At 33.7% G+C, this 23652-nt stretch overlaps 1 protein-coding gene across 2 annotated transcripts in view; it reads left to right on the top strand.

Moving 5' to 3' along the window:
• KCNH7 (potassium voltage-gated channel subfamily H member 7) overlaps nt 1-23652 on the top strand; it is a 396363-nt gene that overhangs the window by 259626 nt on the left and 113085 nt on the right. For both annotated transcript variants that reach the window (XM_037521841.1, XM_037521840.2), the window contains exons 4-5: nt 16462-16890; nt 21562-21582. In XM_037521841.1, the coding sequence (XP_037377738.1) occupies nt 16462-16890; nt 21562-21582 (450 nt within the window). The remainder of the gene's footprint in view (nt 1-16461; nt 16891-21561; nt 21583-23652) is intronic.

The raw sequence follows: 23652 nt of genomic DNA, 5'->3' as shown, positions 1-23652 counted from the left end.
TAAGCCTGGTGTCTTCACTTTTTTGCCATTTTTCTGGACTCCAGTACCACATCTTTATCCATTAGTCAGTTGTTAGGCACCTCATTTGTTTCCAGTTCTTGGCTATTGTAAATAGTGAGGCAATAAATACAGGGGTGCAAATAACTCTTTGAAATAATGTTTTTGGGTTTTTTTCCTATGTGGGCTAGTTGACTGTTTTTCTTTTTTTATTATTATTAATGATGTATCACTATTTTACATCCTTGTTTATTTTTTCACAACATAGGATTTCTCCACTCAGATGTGGTCACCATAGTCAAGATAATATCTTTTGTATTTTGGAGAGTAAATATACAGAAGTGGTATAACTGGGTAGTATGGAATTTCTATTTTTAATTTTTTGAGGAATCTCTATATTCCATTTCATAATGACTACACCAATTTACAATCCCATCAACAGTGTGTATAAAGTTCCCTTTTTCTCCATACCCACTTCAAGAATTGTCTCTTGTGATTTGGATCCTAGCCATTCACACACGTATGAGTGATAGCTTGATGCTATTTTGATTTCCATTTCTCTAATAATAAGAGATGAAGAACATATTTCTATGTGCCTTTTTTTGCCACCGTTATATTTTTTTGAAGTCTACTTAGCTCTCCTGCTATTTTTTCCTAAAGATTTTTATTTATTTATTTATGCATACAAGAACTGGGGTGTAGACCAGAGATGCAGGGGTGAGAGGATTCACCAGAGACAGAGTGGGGAGCAGAACAGGTGAATCTACTGAAATACACTGCTGAGGGGAGCAGCAGGCAAGATAGGAGAGGTCTGCTGAGCCATGTGGGCTAGCTCCCTGGTCTGGGATCAAACTCATGCTGCAGTGGCTGGAGATAGCTTGATAGTGCTATGAAGTTAACCCTTGCACCACCAGGGAGGCCCATCTTCTGCCTATTTTTTGATCATGGATTTTGGGGTTTTTTGTCTATTTTATATATTTACCCATTATCAGAAGTAACATTGGTAGTTATATTCTCCCATTCAGTAGGATGCCTTTTAATTTTAATGTTTCTTTTACTTGAAGAAATTTTTCAGTTTGATGAAATTCCATTTGCCTATTTTTGCTTTTGTTTCCTTTGTCATAAGGGTCAAATCCCCAAACACATCCCTAAGGTTGATGTCATGGGAAGTATCACCCATGTTTTCTTCTTGTATTTTATGATTTCAGGTCTTACATGCAAGTCTTTAATCCACTTTGAATTCATTTTTGCTTTTAGTGCTAGACAGGGATTTAGTTTCATTGTTTTGCATGTTGCTGTTCAGTTTTTCTAACACTGTTTATTGAAGAGAATTTCTTTTCTCTATAGACAGTCTTGGCTCCTTTGTTGTAAATTAGTTGTCCATATGTTTTGTGTTTTCACTTCTGGGCTCTTCATTGATCTGAGTGTCAGTTTTTTACTCCAATTTCATGCTATTTTAATTACTTTCACTTCGAGGTATAATTTGAAGTCAGGGAGTGTGATACCTTTCTTTTGTTCTTTTTCCCCTCACGAATGTTTTTACTATTTGGGGGTCTTTTGTATAAAAGACATTTTTGTATTTTTTGTGTTAAAAATATATTGTTTTATTCTGGTTTAAAATATCTAGTTTTATTGTCCTATGCACATAAAATGGTGTTTGTATTATTTCTGTTATAATTTACTGAGATTTGTTTGTCTTTTATTATTTGATCAATTTATATGAATGACCCATGTGAACATTAAAAGAGTAGTATTTGAGAATATTAGTGTACAAAAATTGATATATATTTTTATTTTTTAATTTTTTAAAGATTTATTTGTGCATGCATGCAAGAACTGGGGTACAGGCCAGAGATGAGGGGACAGAGGATTCACCAGAGACAGAGTGGGGAGCAGAACAGGCAGACTGACTGAAATACGCTGCTGAGGGGAGCAGCGGGCAAGACAGGAGAAGTCTGCTGTGCCATGTGTGTCACTTCCCTGGCCAGGGATTGAACTCGTGTTGCAGAGGCTGAGGATAGCTTCACAGTGCTGTGCTTAGCCTCTTGTACCACCAGGGAGGCCCGATATATATTTTTAAAGCTTTATAATTATAATTTTTAAGTCTTTTATATCTTTAGTTATTTCCTGTCCTTTACATGTGCCCTGGATTTAAAGAAATATATTAAAACATTCTTTTATTAGAATACTTCTCTCTATCCTTCCTGTATCTCATCTAATTTCTGTTTTATGAATATTGCTTTTTTAATATTTACTATCATAGTCACATCTCACATATATTCATGTAAATTGTTTTGTATTATTACTTGAAGATAGGTTGCTGTCAGTGATTAATAAGTCAACATTACAAAGCAAACTGCATCATTATCAATAATAAAAAATAGCTATTATTATTATTGCCACCACCTCTGGCATCAGATTTCATCTCATCACATGTTAAAGTTTATTGAATTATAATGTTAATTTCTGTTTTATTTCTTTTTACTTGCTTGTTTTTCTTCTTCTTGCACTCAAATAATATGCATATTGAACCTTCTTTATCTGCTTTTCGGATATATTGCTTTCTTCCTGGTCCTTTATTCTATCCTTATTTCTGATTTATTTTCTTGCCTTCTCTTTCATCAAACCTCTGTATCTTATGGTTAACTTGCAGTATGGTCTTAATTTTTTAGATTTTTTTTTTCTTTCCTGAATTTATTACCTGAGTTCTTTCACTTCTTGCTTTGTATTTTCTTCTGGTTTGTCTAGTTTTTATCCGACATTTTTGAATTTCCTGTTCATAATCATATTTCAGACCTTCAATTACTGGTTTAAAAATATCAATAAAATGGCGAGGCAGACCTCTCCTGTCTTGCCCTCTGCTCCCCTTAGCAGTGTATTTCAGTCGGTATGCCTCTTCTGTTCCCCACTCTGTATCTGGTGGATCCTCTCACCCCCTGCATCTCTGGCCTGTACCCCAGTTCTTGTGTGCATAAATGAATAAATCTTTAAGAAAAAAAATCAATTAATTTTTGGTTATAAATCTATTCTGTTTCATAAGTACATTTTTTAGCATATCTCCTCTACAAAGTATACTTTTATTCCCATCTTCTGTTTTTCCTTATTATATCTTTGTCCTGTGTTAGATTTTTCTCATTTACCATTTATTAAACACTTTCTTGGAAAAGAATTAACAGGAAATCTGGTGAGGTGCAAAGAAAATGAGTTTTATTTGAGTGTCTTACCTTTTCAGTTCAAATGCACACTGATATATTGCAAATAATTTGTAAATTTGGAGTTGTCTTTACTCATTCTATAAATTGTATAGAATAAGTATATTTATATTTAGTTGCTTCCTTATCACTAAGCCTCCAAGGACAAGTCCACCTTTGAAGTTTCTTCCACCTCTCCAAGTAGTACATTTCCCAAACTATTACCAGGGGTTGTACATTTTTTCAAGGCATTTTCTATTGTTTTTTTAGTTACCAGTGCTATATAGATTCAGGTCATAGGTATGCTGTCAGTGTTTCTTACTCAGTGTTGAACCCTCTTATTCTGAGGGTAAACGTTATTTTATACATGCCCTATTATTCCAAAGAAATTTTTATACTTCTTTTTTTACTTAGTTTCTGCCTGATTCTCTACTATTGTGAATTCTCTTGAACCAAGTTTGTGGGTCTTGGGCATATATTTTCTTTTTTTGCATAAAATTTGAAATTTATAATTAACTTTCTCTAATTACTCTTTAGCCATATTTATGGACATTTTTATCTCCCTTGTTCTCAAATGGTTTTTTAGGGTGATTTGTGAGGATATTGGATTTAGGTTCATATCATTATCTGTGGGAAGCCAAAGCCAGAAGTTTTATTACAAAAATTTAATATTTAAAAAATATTATTTATAAATTTAGAAAGCAAAGTATATATAAAGTAAATATACATTCCCAAAAGCTTATGTTGTAAATATAAGTATAATCCTAAATCAAATGTACATCAACTGAAGATTTTTTATAGTATCAGTTACTTCCTTAGGTATGTCTAAATGACTATACAATGTTCTGTTAAAATAATATTGGGACATATGTATTAATGTAATACAATTCTAATATTCTGAATGTCTTCCTCTGAACAATATTACACTTGGGGAAACTCTCTCTCAAAATCATCAATTTGTCAGTCTCCCAAGTAATATATTTAGAAACAAAATTTAGCTACTATTAAAAAAACTATTCCTATCCTAAAGTATGTCCTTTAAGTTAGTGGCTATTTTGATATCTTCATATTTCTTACTAACAAGTTCAGTGATTATTAACCAATTCCTGAGAATATAATTTAGCTAATGTCAGTAAATATTTTGGTTCTGAATGTCAAAAGGATAATTTGTTTGATGTGTTTCCTAGTTTTGTTTCATTATCTTCTCAAATTCTTCATCTTTCCCATAAAATAGTTGTCTTGCCTAGTCAATATGATTGGATGGAAGTGAAAAAGGGAGAGGTGTAGGGCAGCATAACAAAGAATGGAACTTTCAAAAAATAAAGTATTCACTTCAAACTGAAATACAAATGAAAAACTTTGAGCTCATGAGTGGAAGGTGATCTATATAGTAGTTTCCCAAGATATAATACATACTCTGTGCTACTTTAAACCATGTTGAGAATAGCATCTTATACAAATCACAGCAAATTCAGTAGAGATGTTGTCTTTTTTTGTGAACATGAGTGTCTTTTTTTTTTACATTACAGTTGTCACTCATACAGGCAGTCATTAGAGAGAAAAACATGCAGATAAAATTTTTCCAGAGCATTACAAAGCCTATTATTTGCAACCACTATACTGGTTTTGATTATACCTTTCTATCATTATATGTTCTAAATTTCCCTTTACTTGGTATCATTTTTGAAGAGCTGATTGTTAAATCAAGCAGAAAAGGTAAAGAGAGACACATTATACTTATTAGGTTCTGATACTATCCAGTTTCTATCTTGTATTATTTCTGAGTTTTTGCAAGTTTCTACTGATTTTTTTCCTTAAAGTTAAATTTTCTACCTGTGTAAAACAATGATATTGGTTATTTTCAACATTATTGTTCCAATGGTGGAGACTGAAACAAGCAAAGAATAGTAAAATAAAATGTTAATATACCCTGTTTTAGTAGAAACATCTTTGCCTCAAAATGTTAATTTCTTATCTAAATAAAGAGTGTCTATGTGTGTATGTGTATGTGTGCACATGTTCCCCAGAGTGGTGAGACTTAAGAGTAGTGGGGGAAAGATTATTGTTTATTTGAGAAAATTTGTGTTTCTTTAAATTTAACTGTCTCTTCTGAATTGTAGGCAAATAAAGGGAAAAAAATGTGAAGTTGCAATACAGAAAATTGAAAAATAAGTGAAATATTAAATTGGGATTAAGAATACAATAGAAAAGATGGATAATAAAAGGGGAGCTATGATAAATTGAACTGAGCAAATTCTAGAAACCTAGAGATTTGTTCTGTATTGAATGATGTGGTAAATAATTTCTTAATAAAAATACCTAGTTTTAGTGTCAGGAACCAAACAAAAGTATCTTTCTTTGGGAAAAGTTAATTTTTCACAGATTTATTCTCAGTCAAGGATATGGGATCAGCTACAAACAGATAACTTATGTCCACTGGAATGATAGAAGAACAGAAGAGGGTATTATTTTGATCTATCAAATTAATAACTACTATCAAGATGATAATGACTTCACAGTTGAGTCAATTAGTTGCTACGAAATAAATATAAATGCCAAATAAAAGATATAATTAAACTCTTCTTATTGATGACTTCTATAAAAACTCTGTAATCTAAGAAATGAAAATGATTCAGAGTAGAAGAGGTTTTATTTTTCTTACAAACAGAAAGGGACCACATCTAAAAGTGCTACTAACAATGAGAAAATGTGTTCATTTGTTTTCTGCTCTGATGTCTGGTGCTATGAAATACTTGTACAATGAGGAAGGTATCATGTTCTTGCTTGCACAATTAATTTCTTTAATTTTCACTAAGTTTAAGAGGGTTTTGTTTTTATTATTTTAGATAATGTAAAATTATTTACATTAAATGTAATTATTTACATTTCATTTAAAATTATTTACAAGTTATGTTGGGTTGGTATTCCTTCTATTTTACAGATCACCTGTCTGGTACATGAGCGCACACGCGCACACACACACACAAATACATGCATATACACACAGTTTAATTTGTTAAAAAAATTCTGAGGAGGTTGGGGCAACCTAAATAAAACAAGGAATCCTTGATTTAAAAATATATACCAAGCAGAAAATGAGCATATTCTACTTTTTAAATCTTGTTTTAAAATCAAAAAGTCAATGAAAAGTTGACATTAAGCTCGTGCCACCAAATACATTTTAAAATTAATAATATTTCCACTCTTCCTACCAATTTAAAATATTTTTACTATTACCATCACTGTAAATAAGCATTTTATTAAACTTGAAACATTTTTAAACAGGAGAACAAGCCCAAGTTTAAGGTCCCTTATACACACACATGCGCGCGCGCACACACACACACACACACACACACACAAATGAATTTTATCACTTGTAAACATACAAGTCGCTATACTGCTTGTCAGAACTATACATGAGATCTATTTAGTTTTTCCCCAGGACCTTCATGTCTTGTCCAAAGCAGGTATTACAAACTTTTACCAAGCAGGTTTCTTATTTCACTTACCTTAAATCCACTCCTTTGCCCCCATATTTTAGCCTCATCTTCCACATCTCAGAGTAGGGGCAGGGCATGGGCAGAAACTCCTTTATTAAGCCCACCCTCAACAAATTTATCTCAGCATCTGGGGAAAAAAAACCCTGTCTGAGGCTCAAATCTCCAGTTGAAACCCAGACCCCATACTTTAAAATTTGCCCTCAACAACACCCTCCTCTCTCACCAATGTTTTCTACTGACTCATTCCCTTTTGCTCATTCTCCTGCTGAAAGTAGCCTATATTTCAACAGACACATTGTGTTTATATCATATAATATTTTCTCAAAGTTTTAATTAGTGGAGTTTGTTGCCAACATAAAAAAAATGGGAAGATCACACACAAAATTAAGATCTCTAGCTTACATGGAAAAATATGAGTATCTGATTACATGTTCTCAATAAGCTGGAACAGAATACTGGCCACCCCTTGAGATGAAGTATGCACCCCCCAGTAAGCCATAGTCCTCACCTCTCCTCACTGTGTGTTTACACCTGGTTTTCTTCATATTCCTTGCAATCTCTTCCCATAGGCATTTGTATTGGTACAGGCAATTATTCCAGCATTTGTGTTGCTCCTTATGTTGCCCTCTAGCTTCTTTAAGTTTGATTCCATTCTCTCTCTTCTGGTTTTTTTTTTTTTTTTTTGGTATCATTTTCTTGTTTGTCTTACTTTATTCTTAAATGCTATTTGTTTATTCCAGAGCTTCATTTAGTATTTTATATATCTTAGTTGTCACCCTTATATACCTTACTTGATGAACTTACCTGTAACCTGAAGGGCAAAGACCCCTCACAAATAGTATCTTTAGCCCATACATTTCTCTAGACTTTTCTCATTACTTAGAACCTTCTATTTCCAGCAGCCCACTGAAAATATCTTCTGGAAGATTTTAGCATTTCTGGAAGATTAGCATTTCAAGCTAAGACTTGTCTTCCCATCTCCAGCTACAATCACACCATCTACCCCATCACACCAAGAACTCTTGCTCTTCAAACATTATGAGTGGTGTCATTCTCCAAGCCACCTAAGTCAGAAATCTGAGCATCAAGCTAAACTTTTTCCTTTTCTCTAAGATTTTCAAATCAAAGAGTGATCAAATTCTGTCAGGCACAGTTTGTGAGTTTCTCTCACAGAGCCTGCTTGATTGTCTATTCATACCTTCAACACATATTTTTTGGGTGAATGCAATGACTACATCATTGGTATCCCTGCTCTCAGCCTCCTACTCTCAGGATCACATGTTGTGCTATTTTTTCATCAGGCATAATACTCTATGTTTTTATTCTTTACAGTGATTTTCTATTGCCAACAAATATAAACCTTCAAAGTCCTGCACATTATACAGATGACTCATTGTGACACGGCCTCTGACACTTCTTTAGCTTCATCACCCTTACATCATATTCCGTATTTCAGTAGTGGGTCACTGGAACTACCATATATTTTATGTCTTCTTATTGTAAAACATGGTGTGCCCTCTACTACAATGTCTTATTCCTCTAGCACTTTCACTAAAGGGCTCTTCATTTGTGGGGTATTCCTTACTCATGCAGACATTGTCTATCCCCGCCCATATGACATCATGGTACCTCATATCTATCCCTACAAGTACATTGGTCACACATCTGCCTACTAAGCAAGTAACATAAATGAGTGATATAAATAAAGGCCTGGAATAAATATATAGATAGAAGTAGATTGTGAAAAGTAGATAATGCCCACCTTATTAAGGTGACCCTTAATCACTAGTTCATAGCAAAGATGTCTTTATTTTCTATGATGTATCCCCAACATTTGCAAATAGTAAGTTCCAACACATATTGTGAAATCTATAAATAAATTGATGACAAATTTATTTTCATGTTGAGTAATTGCTGTTGTTTCTCATTGAATGAGCAGTAACCACATTGTCTAAGTCAGTGATTCTCTAAGTGTAAGACCATAACATCATCTTGAAACATGTCTGAAATTCAAGTTTGTGGGCCTTCACCAGAATAGCTGACCCAGAAACACAGAAATTCAGCCATCTATCCCAGGTCATTCTGATACCACTAAAGTTTGAGAACTACTAATGTAAGATAAGGAATATGTAAGACTATAAAGTTAAATTTATATGCTATTCTCACAGTAACTTCAAAGGCTGAACTTTTTCATTTAATCTTATTAAGGTACTATAAAGGAGATTCCATTATCTTTGAAATGATTAAAATTATACTCTCCAAATCAAAAGAAAATTTACTTTTATGCTTACTAAAATAAAAGTTTGAATTACTCTAAAAGCTTTGATTTAAGCTAAGTCTATACACACAAAATATAGTTGGTAATTTAGGCAATTATCTAGCTAATTTAAGCCACTAAAAATGTATTCATATGCTTTGGACTCAACATTCTGATAATTGACACATAAAATATATATTTGCCTGAATAGCTACATTACTCCCTCAAATTGGTATCTCAGTTTTCAGACCTCAAGCAATGGAACAAAGAAATTTTCTGTAGAACTGGTTTTTAAAAGGGCATTCACAGTATTTTTACTATTCTCCACTGGAGCCGAAAGTCATTCTTTAATTCAAAGATGAGGAGCTGCAGTAGTAATATACAGTTTCCCACTCAGGGAACATTACTATAGAAACAATCTATTATTCAGATGAATTTAATTAAAGGTTTCACAACATAACTATTTACTGTTATCATGTATTTGGAAGTTCCCTTTTTTAAAAGATTAATTTTAATATCGAAAAAAGAAACATAACATGGATACAAAAAGAACTCTGGGAAAAGCCCAGTTATAGGTTACAATCAACTTCATATTTCCCCCTAGGATTTGAGCAAGATATATATTTCTGAGATGAAGAAAATTGCTGGTAGCTGAAAGAAATATGCATTATCCCTTCATTAACAATGAATGTTAATGGATGCTTAAATTGTCATATCCATTCCAGAGAGTCCCCGTGTGCATATCATTTGGAAAATTTTGTTACTTAGCAACACCCAAATCAGGCACAGTCCTTATTCATACAGTTTTGGGTAACTGGTGTCTGATCCATTTGTGTTTGGAAAACTCCATCACAAGAATCCCTGTGGATGTGATGACTGCACAGTCACCCCAGGTCAATCTAGATTAATGTTATTTCTTTGACACAACTTAAATGGACTCTTTAACTTGGTATTTGGAAAAGAAATCCATCAAAGGGAAACAAAATAACAGTCTTGGTAAATAATACATTGATTTATTAAGCAGTTACCACATAGAAACCTAATTAGGTGTATTAGGCAATGACTGATACCTTTGCTTTTATTTCCAGTCCCACATCTCTGAGTTTTTAACCTTCGGTGACTGAAGCAGTCTACCACCCTGTCCTGTATTCTGCCTTATCTGAAATCTGTTTTTGCTTCTTGTTCTCACGATGATCTGCTGAAGTTGTAAGAAATAATCTCCAGCACATGAGCATGTGTAAACTTGTCCCAGAAGTTCGTGCCGCATTTTCTCCTGTGATGCACCCATGGAGTCTACTGTAACACTAACTTCCCCGACTTCCATACCTGTGCATCCTGCATTTCTGTGTCAGAGCTAACATGGCTTCTTCAAGAGTTTGACACGGTCCTACACTGAGGACCATGACCTAGTGTAAAATTTTATATTTTCTCTAATATCTCTAGCCTTTGAGAATACCCCAGAAGTTTTAAACTTTCAAAGTATTACTGACCACACAGGGTCCTTTAAAAGTTCCCACACTTAACTGGGGATTTACAAGGTCAATGGACTCCCAGATGATCAGTTGTCACTAACAGCAGGACCCCACAGGCTGCACTAACCAGGTTAGCCAGGTCAGTACCGAATTCACATTGAAATATGCTTTTTTCCCAGCCTAACTGCTAATTACAGTCTTCTTTGATAATATTCTCAGTTGCTCTATTATTAGCCCATGGATTGCATTGTACATTTCTTAAATCTTTGGAGTAGGAAAGTCTCATCTCCTTGCTTGGAATCTCCTTAAAGATATTCCCTCTGAAAAGAACAGGCAGTTATGTCAATTCTTACATCAAATTTGTGTCCCCTGTAAATTTTGGTCTATTGTTTTCTCTGATCCAGATTCAGATTAAAGTCATGTTTTTCTACACATAAAGAATGCTTTGTCTAAAAAAATGTCTCGATGTGCTTTTAAGGCTTTCAAGTGTCAGACTTGTAAACACTCAGATTTATAGAAAGGTACACTGACATTAATTCATGAGGTCTCATTTTTGTGATAATAGCAGATAGTAGACTTTTGATTTATATCATAGTATTTTCACACTAAAAACTGTCTATCCTTCCCCTATTTGTACTATAGACACTGTGCCATGATCAGGATACTGTTCTTGAGGCTGTGAACACTTACTACTAGAATTTCAGATGTGAATGATAGAAGACGTTGTCTCTTGCTGGGCCTTGTAGTCATAGTCAGGGATTGCCTTACCCAAGGTGATAACCTTGGTTATCTTTTCGGACAGAAATAGCCCAGAGACAAAGACCAGGTAAACTGACACATCTCTTGAGAATGTTCCCTATGAAACTTTTTATTCAGTCCCTTGTCAGGAATCTTATCTAAAAACTTGCCAGCAGCCCTAATCCTATATAGAGAAATCCTCTCCTATGGTCTACACAACACTCACCACTCTACTTCCCCACCCTGCATACCCACATATGTCCTCTCCTTACCCCACTATTTATATCCTCTAGTTTGCATAAGTGCTCAAAATTAAGTTTCTCTCTACTTTTCAGTCCTTAATACAACTCAGAAATCCCCCTCAAAATGGTAAATTACTTCTAATTTATGTTATAATAGGCTTTAATAGTAAAATTACTAGATAATCCAAGTTCCAAGAGTATGTAAGAATGACAAGAAATTGGGGCCTCTCTGGTGGCACAAAGGGTTAACACTCAATCTATGAAGCTATCTGCAGCCACTGCGGCACGAGTTCAATCCCTGGCCAGGGAGCAACTTACATGGCACAGCAGACCTCTCCTGTCTCACTCACTGCTCCCCTCAGCAGTGTATTTAGGTCAATCTGCCTGTTCTGTTTCCAACTCTGTCTCTGGCGAATCCTCTCACCCCCCACACCTCTGGCCTGTACCCCAGTTCTTGTATGCATAAATAATAAATAAATCTTTAGGGGAAAAAAAAAGAATGACAAGAAATTGAACAAAGGAAGTGACTGGAAATTTGTAGGTGTGTTGTGAGGGACTTCAAAGATTAGGAATAAATGAAAGAAATTTCAGAAATCTTTGTTTAACTGCAGGAAATGCTATGTTTTTTATATTCTTAGGTATATTCCTAAATTAGAAAATCTGGTTGAGGACAAAATTCACACAATAATTTTCTTTCAAACTATACCAGATAAGAACCAGGTCTGGGGGGTGGAAGGGTGGCAAATAACAGTTCAGATTGATGAGGCCTTCAGAGTTTGGAGGTTAGTAAAATATTTTTAAAAATCCCATTGCCCTACAATATAGGGCAGAAATGTAGTTAAGATCATTATAATTTTATGAGCTATATAGTTAGCACAATATATAACCAAATAAGCTCAAAACTGGAAGGAATATTATGAGTCAGGTACTCCTAAGGAATTCTAAGTGATGTCAATAGAAGGTTTTTAGTTGGGGAAGAGGAGTTTGTTAGACAAAGTTATATGTGTGTATTTATCTACTTTTATTTAGACAAGAAAGTCATTCTTACTAGATTCTCATGTAGACTTTCATGACCCACAGAAACACCAAATCTTGCGTAACACTGATGTTAAATCAATAAAACTGCTGTTTTATTCTAACTTTACTTTGTTATCCTATTTGACCAAGTATTTAACATCTTGGCACATAGAAATGGGAGTCATAATTATAGTCTTGCAAAGAGAATGAAATACCTGTCTTCCTGGTTGAGAAGTAAAAAGTGTTTAGTTGAAAATGACATAAGATACATAAAGAGTAACAACCAAGTTTATATTCAGCCACAACACAAAAATGACATGACCTGAGGAACACATTACAGTAGTAGTTAATTATAAGATATTGTATGTTAGAAGTGATTTATTCTCTTCAATGAAAATTATAATTAAACAGATTTCGTGCATGTAAGTACTTTATCAGTACTTAACAGTTCTCTTTCTGGAATGTGCAAAAAAAAAAGGTATGAAAAAATGATCTTGTTATTTCAGATTTATTGAAAAGTTTAATGGTAAGAGGCTGAATATATCTATTTTAATTATTTAATTTAGAAGGGAAATATAGTCCACTTACAGATTTATAGACTTAACTTACAAGGGTGTTTTTAGTGTTAAGGGCCATAGCAGGATTATACTGATCTATGTTTTATATTTCATGCTTGAAGGTGTTAGCATTGAGCAAAATTCTCCATGTGTATTCTTTCCGGGTGAGCTAAAGTTAGACAACTAAATCTGTAATGCAATATAACATGGTCATATTAACCTAGTGATGCAGAAAAGACCATCTGTACCACCTTGGATATGATTAAACTATAGGAGGAAACTAAATGCCTGTGTGGTCATTAATTTAAGAAAAGCAGTGAATTGTTTTTAAAGAAGGAGGGTAATGTGACTGATGAAAAATGAATAAAAGCAAGCATTGACCTTCAGTGTATTGTAATAAGCTAGCAAAATTGATTTGTAAACTGCTTTATAACTCAATTCCATGTGCATTAAAAAACAATCAAATAACTTTGATTCAGTTCACCAATTTTTATCTTGGCAATTTACTTGAGTATATAAAAGTTGTTAGTAAAATTATGTAAGAATGCTTGCAAAACAGTTAGCATGATGCATTGTTATTTAACCTTATTTTCACAGATTGGTTCCTCATGTCTACATTTATTAATCCAGAATTTAATGCTGAATGTACTTGCAGTTTAATCTGTGCATTGTGTCATGTCTTTTACCAGAAAGATGAATTCATTTCAATTATATTTAACATTGTTAAGTACTAGCCCACAAATGAAATCTTAAAGTAATGAATTAACCTGCTTAATTCTAAAATTTTCTGTAATAGATGTTTTCACTACATGATGAAGAGTTTGAAAATATATCTTTGTATGCTCTAAGATCAGAATAGTAGCAGTTAATAACCTCTGGAAAGAGGTAAAGTTAACAAAAAAGTTATCAGGTATCTGGGCCCTGTTGTTGTAGAGTTTGCCATTTCTAGGAGCTACAGAGTTCTACACCATCAATTATTTTTTGGTAAATCTGGTTCAGTACAGTTCCAAGAGGATAAAGTTCTCTAATTAAGATAGAGCAATTAAATATTTTGTTTCTCCAAAGTCAAAATGGAAGTGCATTATAAATCTATCTGCTCATGGAAATTTATTTACCATGGTCAGGTATGCTGTCATACTTTGTAGCATTAAAAAAAAGAAGAGATCCTGTCTTTTTGAAGTCTTCCCTCACTAGGGGAGAGAAATGTTAATTAAAAAAATCAACAAATGCAAAACTATAATAAAAGATATGAAGGAGATGCTAATCTGGTTCAGAAAAAAGAATATCTTCCCCAAGGAAATAACAATGGAGCTAAACCTAAAGGATATACTAAGTGGGAAGAGTAAAAGGAAGTAAAAGGAAGCCCTAGATCTGAAAGTAACATAAGCCTCCACACAGGAATTAAATAAAAACAACAATGAGAGTTCACATATAAATAAAAGCAACAATGAGATATCACCTCATACTACATGAGAATGGCTGCTTAAAAAAAAAAAATAAGAAACAGCAAATGTTACTGAAAAAATGGAAACAAAAGAAAATTTGTGCTCTGTTGGTGGGAATATAAATTGGTGTAGCCACTATGGAAAACAGTATAGAGATCCTCAAAAATTTAAGAATACTGAACCCATATGATCCAGCTATCTCATTTCTGGGAGTTTATCCTAAGAATATGAAAACGCTTATCCTAAGAGATACATGTACCTCCATGTTCAGAAAAGCACTATTTACAATATCTAAGTCCTAGAAGTAAGCAAAGTACCCAACAACAGATGAGTGGGTTAAGAAGATGTGCTATACACAGTGGAATACTACTCAGCTATAAAAAAGATGAAATCTTTTCATTTGCAATAACATGGATAGACCCAGATGGTATTATGCTTAGTGAAATAAGTCAGAGAAAGACAAATACCATCTGCTTTCACTGATATATGGTAGTTTAAAAAAAGGCAAAACAAAAGAAAAACAAACTTTTTGAATGTAAGAACAAAATAGTGGTTATTAGAAGGGAATGGTATGGAATGCTGGGTAAAATCAGATAATAGGGGTCACTGGTAAAGTGATGGATGGAAACTAGTCTCCTGGTGGCAGATATAATGTGGTCTAAATAATGTTGGTTTATTAGAATGTACATCTGAAGCCAGTACAAACCACTGTTAGTTCAATGAAAAAAAATCTGTATGACTGGATAGTAGAAAGCAAGAAGGAAAAATGAAGCTTCAGAGTGCAGATAGTGTTATCTTATCAAAAAAGAAAGCTATTAGAAGCAGTGGAGGAGTAAACAAAATAGTCTAAATGATCAGAAGTGAATTTTTTTTTAAATAATTGTTTTCCCAAGGGGTGGACTAAATGATGCAAATGTAGAAATTGATTAACATCATATTGCAAAAAAAAAAAAAATTCAGGTGAACCATGATAATAGCTTGGAGAAAAGTGAAGGCAATGAAGATGAGAAGCAAAACACATTGCAATGATATTCAGGGGTGAAATGAACACAATTAAGAGATTAAATTTTGTTCTTTACATAAATGCTTTGTATTAATTTTTTTGCTATATATATTAAATTATAGCTCTTCTCCAGATGATTTTCATTCCATTTTTAACTTGAGGTAATTGTTTGTGTTTTAATTTGTTTAGAAAACAAAAACCTCATGTCATCAAAATAATGCCTTCATGTAACCATAAGAATTATGTGTGATTTGGAGGTAGGTGCACTACAGTGGTGATATCTGATGGGGAGGATCCTAATGTTACCACAATCAAATAAATTTTAAAAATAAAACGCCCTCTCATTTCTAAAACAAAATAAAAAATATAGTAAAATTATTTTACTTTGCTCTTACTAGCTATGTGATAATTCATATTGGTCTCAGAGAAGTTTTCTTTCTTTTTAAACCTTTTTTATTGAGGTTACATTGGTTTATAGCACTGTGTATGATTTAAGGGGATAGGTTCACTCCTCTTCAGATGTATGCCACCATAGCACACTACGCACACCACCAAAGCACATATCACTTTATTTTCCACCACTGGACCCTCTTCCACCCTTTGTATCCACCACCCACCCTGCCTTCCTCCCTACAAAGCTTAATTCTTCAGTACTTCTAGAGTTTGTTTTGGTTTGATTTTGTTCTTTTGTTTTATTTCTCTATTTTCTCCATATGAGTGAAATTATCTGGTATTCGTCATTCTCCTTCTGCCTTATTTCACTTAATCCCCTTCAGTTCCATCAATGTTGTCAGAAATGGCAAGAATTCATCTCTTTTTTATAGCCGAATAGTATTCCATCCTGTGTATATATCTCATCTACCTAATCCACTGTCTCAGAGAAGTTTTCTACATTATCCCTTATCCCAACTGTAATGGACTTAAGTATTAATTAGTAATGGTGTTTAAATGAGTCAACAATACTTACATGTTTGTGTTGGTTTTTTAAGTCATATATCCTTTGTCTTGGAATAATGCCCTTTCCTGTTTTCATCTGTAGGAAAACTTTTTGGTTTCAAGTTCCCTGGTCTGCGTGTTCTCACTTATAGAAAGCAGTCTTTACCACAAGAAGACCCCGATGTGGTAGTAATCGATTCCTCTAAACATAGTGATGATTCAGTAGCCATGAAGCACTTTAAATCTCCTACAAAAGAAAGCTGCAGCCCCTCTGAAGCAGATGATACGAAAGCTTTGATACAGTCCAGCAAATGTTCTCCCTTGGTGAATATATCTGGACCTCTTGACCATTCCTCTCCCAAAAGGCAATGGGACAGACTCTACCCTGACATGCTGCAGTCAAGTTCCCAGCTGACTCATTCCAGGTCGAAGGAAAGCCTTTGTAGCATACGGAGGGCTTCTTCAGTTCATGACATTGAAGGATTCAGCATCCACCCCAAGAACGTATTTAGAGACCGACATGCCAGTGAAGGTATGTTTGTTTTCTTCAAGTATGAAAGCACATATTAACGGGGAATAAAAGTCCTTTCCATATTGTTTTTTTTTTTAATTATGGCACTGTGCCTTGGAGGAAGAATGTGAGTAAAAGTCATTAAAAATCGAGTCCTGTATTCACATTTGTCACTCACTTACCCTTTAAATCCTAGTTAATAATTTGGTTCTTCTGACTTCTTTGTGTTTCTGAAAGCTACGATAGCCATTATCTGCCTACCTTATGATGTGTTAATTAATTAATGCTTAATGTAAGATGTGCTTATCATCTCAAGCATAATTAATTTTGCTACATTTAACAAATAGTGAAGCTCTGGACAGTCCTAATGTCATCACAGAGTGATGACCAACTCTTTCAAAAATAAGAGCTGTATGAACTGTGATGTACTGGGTGACCAGAAAGCTATAAACTTATTGGTGTGAGGAAAGGATAGGTAGGGGAAGGAAGAAGCTGAAAGAACTCTGAAAGTCCTTATTTCAACCACAAGCATCCTGAAAATCTGTGTCAGCATTCAGTTATTTCTCCCTATTCTCTTTAAATTCCCAACATTCTTCTATTACCCAGTATTGAAAGTAGGATTGTTTAAAATGGCAGTGACAAAAACAATTTATTATTAACACTATAGCAGATAACATCTGTTGGGTATTTACTATGTATGAGGAAATATAGGTGCTTAACACACATTAACTCTCATTTAATTCTCATAACAACCCTATGAATGAGGAACTATTCTCAAGCCCCAATTATAGATGAGAAAACTGAGGTTTAATTAACAACTGGCTCAAAGTTACATGAAAATTTCCAGAGATTACCTTTAAACCTAGGACTGCCTGCCTTCAGAGTCCACAATCCTTCCACACACTGTTTTTCTTTCCTTACTCTAACTCCATGAAACCTTGCCCTAGGAGGGTCTGTTGACCCTCTTGAGCTTCTCCAAAGAAGCTGAGAGTCAGAATACATTTTGTGGATACATAAGTCCTACTTTTTTGAACCCCCTGGTAAGTCCTTGAGAGGCTGCTGTCCTTTCAGTGGGATTCATTCCTGTCACTTTTACCCATGTTGCTAGCTTTTTTCTTTTTAAAACATAAAACTGAACATGACCATACTTTAGTAGGATAGTAGGCACTTTGTAAGATACCCTCCGTTATTTTTCAAGTCTCATTATTAGCTCCTGCAAGAGTCCCTCCTCTATTATATAACTTCAAAGCTGCATAAAGCTAATTGCCTATTCCCAAAAATGTATCATGTGTTTTCTTGTTTTATTACTTTGTTCTGCCAGGAATATTCTTCCCCTCAGTTCTGCCTTCAAACACCATTACTCATAGTCTTCCCAAACCAGAAGAATTAATGTTTTCACACCTGAGTGTGCAAAATAATATTTACACATATTAGAGCATTTATTACAGTCTGCATTTATTTGCATTATGTTTGTCATTTCTATTAGATATGCAAGTAAATTTTGTTGCTGTGAGCTTCTGCACAGGAGCACTGACATAGCTAGCTCTGCAGGCTTAGTGCCCAGAACAATTGCCTATTTCATGGTAGGATCTCAACAGCCATAGATGTGATACTGAGAGGACCATGTTGGGAGTTATATTCCAAACATGCATTAGGTAATGAGTTATCTGCTCAGAATACTCTGAAATTTAAACCAAAGTCTTAGGATTGAATCATGTGGCAGAATCTTTATTTAAAGGAAATAGTAAGGAAGGCAGAAAAGGTGAAAGAAAATGAGCCAAGAAGGGAAAAAAAATTAAGAAAGATAAATCAATGTCACAGAAACAGAAGAAACAGTTCTTAAGATAGTTTAGAGAAACTGTATATGGTACAACGATAATTAGCATATCCCTTTTAAATTTGTAGTCCTTGTTCAACAGGAAAATATAATCAAGGACAATTTCTAACCTGAATAATCATCTAAGGCCCTGGTAAAGCATTCTCAATGTCTCCTGCATAAACCTGAGTGAATAAAACCTCTGAAATTTGATCTTTGAGCAATGAATTCTATAGCTAAACAAAAGTAAATCCAATGTGGTAATTCAAGTGACCAGCATGGGTTTTAGCCAGTCTAGTTGGTGTAGTTATCTTAGGAATCATAGTGGCTTCTCAGAGACTAACCTTATTTCCTAAATCTGAGTTACAGTAACATGCACAGACAATAAATTTGAAAGGTTCATAATTAATGCTGGGTACACTAGTTTGTGTTTTGACAGTGGTACTGAGTAGGGTAGATCATATTTCATGATTTAACTTTATTGTTTTCAATATTATATGTTCTCCATTTAGTTTAAAATTACTGAAATAACTATGGGAAAGGATGATTTAATAGTTTTGTTTGTATTTCTCAGTAAGTACAGATAACTATCCATGAACACTTGGTATTAAGACCATTTTCAATGTTCTCATCCCACCCCCACCCCAGGCTAGAACTTTCAGAAAATGTATCACTTTCCTGTAGATGCTGCTGTCATCATCTGGCTATAGTTTGATCAATTCAGAGGGAATATTGGACATCAGCTTTAGAACAATATTAGTTACAAAACGACTAATTAACATGAAAGAAACTATACTATCTACAGCCACATAATTTGAAATATTTTAGAAACTGAGTCATTAATAAGGGAAGAAATAAAACTTTTAAAACTGCTAGAGTTCTCCTTCCCACCTCTAACTATGCAGGTGCTTCTTTTCACAAACCTTTTCCCTTTGCAAAGCAGCAGCAGTGGCTTGTCTGCCCACCTGAGACTGCAGGTGCCTGTCTTTTTCTATTTTCCTAAAAAACCTGTCCTTTCAAAATGTAAAAAAAAAAATAGACATTAATGTTAGTTTTATGAATCCTTATAGTTGGTTAGCAAGTGAAAGCCCATATGCATCAAATTTTGAATACAGATTATTTTTTTCTTCTCTTTCAAAAGGAAAAATTTCCTTCTATAAGCTATAGTTAGAGAAATGTAGATACTTTGTAAATATGCTAGTGCATACATTTCACATTGTTTTTTCACTTAATCTACATTATGAAGCACCTACTATACTTCTCAAACAATTTGTTTGTTGTGAAGAGCTAGAATTTTTCCCCTCCATCAGGGACCAATTCATTTGTAAATACAATAAAAACATTCTACTAGAAAGTGATATTATAAAAAGAGACATATAGAATATAAACCCCAATTGTCTTATTGTTAGATTCAACAAAAATAAAATTGCTCTGTCAAATTGCTGTGAAATTCAACATTTTCACTCTAACTTCCAACTTATATTGTCATGGAGGAATAATAAGCAGATCTCTCATCTAACACCAGAGTACAGACTGTATGTTCTGCTTTAAAATATGAAAGCAGCATTAACTATATAATGTAATTTTTGGTTAGTTTTCTTTATATTTGCAGAGTTCATAGATAATTTTCAGGTTTGGTGAGTAGACTTACAATTTTTAACCACATGCAAGGGATTGTTACTTTACTAATGATTTTTGGACTCAGCTGTTGAGGAAGTTAATTAAGTCTCTGTAGTCAAGTTCTCTTGCACTATACCTGTTTGCTTTTTTATGGTCCCTCAAAGAGAGCAGCAAGTTTCCATCTAAGGTCACAACTTTGTGTATCTCTGTCTGAGGCAATGTCTCTACTAGTAATGTAACATACCACACTTGAAAATTGCTTTGGTTTTAAACTTTGGAATAATTGTGATATATCCCAAGATTTTACACATGCACAGCATAGCAAAAACTTCAACAAATGTGCACAGATCTTTCAAATCTTGGATATATTGAAATGGTTCTGACATGACTTCCTTTATTTTAAGCATATTTGTTTCAAAACTAATCATGCATATTTTTGTTAGTAGCAAATATACAACAAAGAATCAGATTGCTAATTTCAAAATAAATCTGAAAACATTCATTTCTGAGATTTAAAGCAGCCCATTCTAAACTAAATAAATGTCCTAAATATTCTAGATATAGACATTGTATTCAGTGCATCGTGACAATATAGGCTATAAATGGATAAATTCTGTTATGTGCATTTAACTACAAATAAATGTATTTATATAACATAACATTTAAACAGTCAAATCTGACTAAGAATGACTCTGAGTATAATTTGGTATTTTCAAAATATGCATTGAAGAAAATTTGGGAGAGGGTCAGCTAATAATTTTGTGATTCATAACACAAGTTGGCTCATTAATATAAACCATTGTTTTAGAAACATTTTTCCTTATTAACATACTATATTAAATCATAGAAAAAATATTTAATATGCAAAATATTGTAGTCTTTCTTTGAGGGTATTGTAAGTGATGGGTCAAGGGCATAAAATTGTCTCTGACAATGTTGAAATTTTTATCACACTTGCAGGCATCTGGGGTATATCTTTCCCCAACTGCCATAGTGATAACCTCTGTATCTTGGAGTCCATTGAAATTGAGATAATGTTTCACATATTTGAACATGAATGATTATTATAACAGATAATTGTTTTTAGTAAGTGTATATTACTTGGTTCAATAGTACAAAATGTTCATTTCAATTAAATTTTCATTTGTTACATTACTTTCTCTGATTGTTTTACAGAGATAATTCAGTATCTATAACATAATTTTAGTTTTCTTTTTATATTTCTCTCTTTTTATATCCTTTTGTGCTCAAAACAGACAATGGTCGCAATGTCAAAGGTAATGTATAAACTCAGTTGTATCACCTGTTGCTCAGAGCGCCCCTTGACTCGGCATGTTAACTTGCCTGCTGTATGCCCTGTCCAGTGCCACATCCTGCTGCCCTTAGCTAGTCCAGGTGCCTGGTGGAGACATCACGGCTTGATTTTGCTAGAAGACATCATTGCTTTCCCAGCTGTGTCACCAAAATGACTATGAACTCCTTTTTTGCCTGCAAGAAGTATCAGCCTAGGTTGACATGAACACTTCCTAAATGCATAAATCATTTGGAAAGAAACAAATATGAAGTTAAATATATTCCAATGTGGAAGAGGCAATAAGCCTATTTCATCCAAAAACACTTTCCTGATTACAAGATTAAAAATAAAATGAACAAAGTGCTACATGACAGTATCACTTCACTTGTTCCTCTTTTGTTTCCCTAAAACTAGTGTCACGTTCCTGGATGGCAGGGGGTATGGTTTTAAGCTTACTGTAGTAGTAAACTGTCCATGCATGATAGTCGTTTTCTATTTTTCTATATTACATTTCAATCATTTTTTACTTGTGTCCTATATTAGTCTGAAATCACTGGCATGACCTACAGCTACTGTAGGGTAATGTTTAACTGGGTAAACCTCTAGACAAATCTGGATGTGGCTAAAAATTTGAAATTTGTTTTTGTTTTTCTACTACACAGTAGTAGACAGAAGGAATCACAAAATACAATAATCATGTTATTCTCATCAAATTGAAAACTTTTGGGGCTTAGTCTCTTCCTATAGGTTGTGCATGCTGCTGTGGGTGTGCACACGGTGACAATGACTTGTTTTGTGCATGTGTGTTGCATGGAAACGTCTCTACCAGTAACCATCGTTATTTAGAATCCACTGTTTTGGCCTCTTCCATATGTCACTGCTACTCTGATCGCTGTGAAGTTCTGTATATTGATTTCTCAATTACTTTCCTAATTAATTCAGAGCTGGAGATGGTTATGAATTAATAGCAATAGAAACTGCAGATGTTTTCTGCTTAGCAGCCCAGAGTCATTTAAAAATAAGGAAATTGTGGCAGTTTCTCCTTCTCCCAACTTTATTTTGAAAGCATTTCAAAAAGGGTCCATGCAGATGGAATTGGATTTTATCAATGTGATTTTTTGTCCTTAGCTTAAAGACTGTGGTTTCTAAAAGGGAACAAATTAGTGTCAGTTGCAGGTGGTGATCTGAGTTGATATAATTCAGAACACACATCAAGAAACAGAATACAAACAGTTCTCACCAGTTTGCCTGTTAGAAATATGACTGGCTGTAGCATTTAACAATTAGGAATAAATAGTAGATATTAATTTTCCAGTGATCTTTTAAATATAGTAAGAAGTAAATTTAACTTTTCTCAATAAATAGAAAATTGAGCTTGCTTATCTTTCAAGCTAGCACTACTCATATTTATCATTCACACTACAATGATTTTATTTTTGTTTCATGAAGAGATCCATTTAACCGCTATCTTTTTTTCCTTTAATCTCCTACTTTTAACAGTGTTAGCCTTTGAATAATAAGTGAATAATCAAAATCAGAAATAGTATATAAAGACCCGGTGATTTGAAAATAACATTAATTCTTTTGGTTTCCTTCTTTCCTGTCCCACTTAGCCCTGAAGAACTATGATCTTTTTTTAACCAGCATTTAAAAAAGAATTCTATCAGATATCCTTAGCTGCATTTCAAGCACTGTCTAAAAGAGAATATATTCTCCTTTAGCATCTTGTAACTCATGGTAAATTTAAATAGACTTATAAAAATTTTAAATATCTTAAATCAAAAATTCTTTCCAGGTGTTACTTTAGCCACTGGCTTGATCTCTAAATTTAGGGTATTTCTTTGTAGTGGTAACCTGGCCTACTTTATATTTAATCACATACTTATAACATATTGGAATTTTGTTGATCTACTCTACTTGGTTACCTGTTTTCCATCTTCTCTTATTATACTGGAAAATTTAATCTGGTCATCCATTTTGGAACTGTTTCTCTAAGCATCAAGTCCTCCTATATACTTTTGAGTTTCATATACCCTTCCATTGAATTTATTAT

Source organism: Talpa occidentalis, unplaced genomic scaffold (assembly GCF_014898055.3).
Source record: "Talpa occidentalis isolate TD23 unplaced genomic scaffold, MPIMG_talOcc4v2.1 talOcc4.3, whole genome shotgun sequence".
NCBI classification, from domain to species: domain Eukaryota; kingdom Metazoa; phylum Chordata; class Mammalia; order Eulipotyphla; family Talpidae; genus Talpa; species Talpa occidentalis.
Note: the sequence above shows the minus strand (reverse complement) of the source record. Positions and strands in the feature narration are given on the sequence as shown.